The 3172-nt window shown below is 30.8% G+C and overlaps 1 protein-coding gene across 7 annotated transcripts in view; it reads left to right on the forward strand.

Moving 5' to 3' along the window:
• rols (rolling pebbles) overlaps positions 1-3172 on the forward strand; it is a 418725-nt gene that overhangs the window by 274675 nt on the left and 140878 nt on the right. For 3 of the 7 annotated variants that reach the window (XM_067050116.1, XM_067050120.1, XM_067050121.1), the window contains exon 1: positions 466-585. The exons of the other annotated variants lie outside the window; for them this stretch is intronic. In XM_067050116.1, coding sequence (XP_066906217.1) covers positions 528-585 — 58 coding nt within the window. In that variant the 5' untranslated portion in view covers positions 466-527. Of the gene's footprint in view, positions 1-465; positions 586-3172 lie in introns of those variants that run through there. 7 annotated transcript variants of the gene reach the window in all.

Here is a 3172-nt window from a genome sequence, read left to right on the forward strand (position 1 = left end):
CGATATCGATATCGATACCGATATCGATATTTTTCTTTCGATATCCCATCCCTAGTAGAGGGTAGAAATAAAATTTGTATATTCATTGTATGTTCATTCATTTTCCTTTTTTTTTTAACTGAACGAAAGTGCTTTATCTGTACGAAATTAATTTTAAATGCCTTTTCTACGTCTAATATTAACTTTAAGCAAGTGTAGGCTTTATATATTGCCTTTCGTTGTTATCGAAGATATCAACGTCTGAACTAAACACTACTGCTTATTTCAATTGGAGAAGTTCCCACTCGCGTATAATTCCATATCTTCGTCATAGCTAGCAACCTCCTTTCGTAGCAGAGATGGAGTGCCCTTACACCCCCGCAGACACTCATATACTGTCGTAGAGTTGTGCAAGAGAGACTGGCTATGAATGGACAGCCGTGAATCAGAAGAGCGTGGGCCGACGTTGAATGGGAGTTAGAGCGACAGAGCTGAAGGTGGTGGGGAGGTGGTGCTATCAGTCAGTGTCCTGTGTTCAAAGAGGAAGGATGCCACAGCCAGAGCCGGTCGGGAGATCTCCGACCAGTCGCAGCCTCAGTGTTCTTGGTCAGTAACAGTCATTGCAATATCTTCAGTAGATGTTCATGTCTTCCGATTGCCAGAGGAACGTATGTTTCTCAAAGTTATTGCTGGATGTGGATGTTAAACCGTTTTTTCCAATATTGTGTAGTGATTATAATCATCTTAGACCAAAGTATCTTCTAAGAGATATGTATTATTTGTGACAGTGACTTCCACTCAGCTCAAGCAAAATCGCAATTCTTTAGTCTAATTATATTCTTTGATTTCCACTTTAATCTTCCTCTTAGTGAGCAAATTATTTATTAACCAATGAGAGAATACTTATGAAATCAATAGGATAATTCAGTGAATGATATCATAATCTCAATAATTTTGGTTCCTATATTATAACCGAATATTGAATCAACTTAATCCCTTTGTTATGTTTCTTATTTTGATGTGAACTTACCAATCACAGACTGTTATATATTGCACAAAATAAGTTCTAACTCCTGTTTGCCGTGTCATCTAATTACTAATAATTTCCTAGAAGTTATAGTAACATTCATGAAAGGATATTTATAATATCATGTAATGATAAATAAGGAAGAGTAATACTGCACTATCGTATGAAAAATATGTAACTTATTTTTCGAACAAATGTTTTCAAGTATTCGCTTATTCCAGAGGTGAGTCATCGAATCCATGTTTCTTTCTGTCATCATATATTTCACCAAATCGTGTGTGTATTTTTAGTTTAATCGTGTCTCCGAAATGATTTATTATTAAAACTAATGAATAAAGTGCCTTCCCGCCGTATTCCGTCGGATAAGTCATGTTTTGGAGATTTGTTAGCAACAGCTGGTTGTATTTAGGCGCCTCGGCACGACCTCAACGTCTGAAGTGCACAGAGCTGGATAACATCTCATCCTCTCATTGAACCAATATTCTAGGATCTAAAAACATTATTTTATATTTTATTTAAATATGCAAATTATTTTTTAATTGTATAATGAAATGCGTAAAATGCGATCTGATACAATACGAAATAATGTTTCTACTTAATTTTGTTTAATTAAACTTATTTGCTAGAGTAATCATCCTTATCATTGTTATTTGAGATATTTAAACAACAAAAATTGAGAAATTTTGCCGCTTAAAGTGAACCTTTAATTGTATTGTTGCTAAAGCTAGTTGAAATCTACTTCGTATCACTGTATCGATATTGTCTCAGGCATCGTCTCGTAGAATAAATATATAATTATTTCTGAGTTCTAAAATTATGTCCCTAGAATGTATTATTATATAATGATATAAAGTCGCTTTTATTAGTTACCAGGAATCATAGCTTAATCAACGCTTCTGTTAGCTGATAACTCTTTTTACATTTTTTTTTTTTAACAAAAAAATTAGAAAATCAATTTTTTTTTCTCTTTTAAACTTAACTACCTGTAATGCCAACGCATTCTGTACCACATTAATTTCAAAAAATCTTGAGCTCATAATTACTTAATTTGAATTTTAAAAAATACCAGCCTTTCTGTACACTGCATTACTTCAATAATGCTATAGTTACATCTGAAGAAATGATCTTTGCAAATCCTTAATTATTTAATGGTTATGATCACTAGCCACACAAGATCCAGTAAGGGTCGAAGCGACAGATTTTCCAATCACTTAATATGACAATAATAAAAAATCCAATACTCTAGATTCGCATTGTTTGGATGTTTTGTGTCGCTCTTAAAAGATTAAAACGCCAACAAATATACCAAAACACTAAATAAAATTGTTGCGAATCTTCAAAACAAACGAGATTGGTCAGTTTCTTTAATCAAACCTTTTTAATCATAATCACAATACAATATCATAAATTTAACATTTTAAATTTGTATCATGCATCATAAATGACTTTTATAGCCAAAAAAAATTACATTACCATTTATAGACTATTTGATGGCAAAATTTATGGACACTGAATTAAATTAATTAAGGACTACGAAAAATAAAATTTAATGGTAGTTCTTTGATTGCTCAGTAACCAATTAGTTTTATAACCAATTTTTACTAAGTAAATACAATAATAAAAGCTGTATATTGTTGAGGTAAAATTTAAGAAAGGGTACTATAAATAAAAAAAAAAATCAATAAACTACGACTTTCTAATTTTTTTTTCATCTCAACAGTTATTACTTTTAAAAGGTTTGGTGAAGTAGCATATTGCACGTTGTATAAATGTTTGATGTTGTGATGCTATATTAGTAAAAAATAATAAAATACAAAATTGTGAATCAAACTGCAATATCTAGTTCAAAACATTTTTACGATTTTTTAAAACTTTTTGCGGACTTTCAACGAATCATTGCTTATACAGTGATAGTCTCTCAAATTGTAAATGGTCCGATATATGTGTTAATGATATATTTATAAGTATTACTCATTTGATAATTTATAAAATTTATTACTCAATAGTTAATAGCAGTAAATAAAGTAATATTTTTTTTTTTAATTTACTGTAAACTTGAAAAAAGATTTGGAAAATTCAAAATAATAATATAGAAGAATAATAAGACTGAAATACCAAATAGTGGAGTGCTTGCTAAACTGGATACAGTCCATCACGCCGGAATCC

This window comes from Halyomorpha halys, unplaced genomic scaffold (assembly GCF_000696795.3).
Source record: "Halyomorpha halys isolate HHAL.00 unplaced genomic scaffold, Hhal_1.1 Scaffold269.1, whole genome shotgun sequence".
Lineage (NCBI taxonomy): Eukaryota > Metazoa > Arthropoda > Insecta > Hemiptera > Pentatomidae > Halyomorpha > Halyomorpha halys.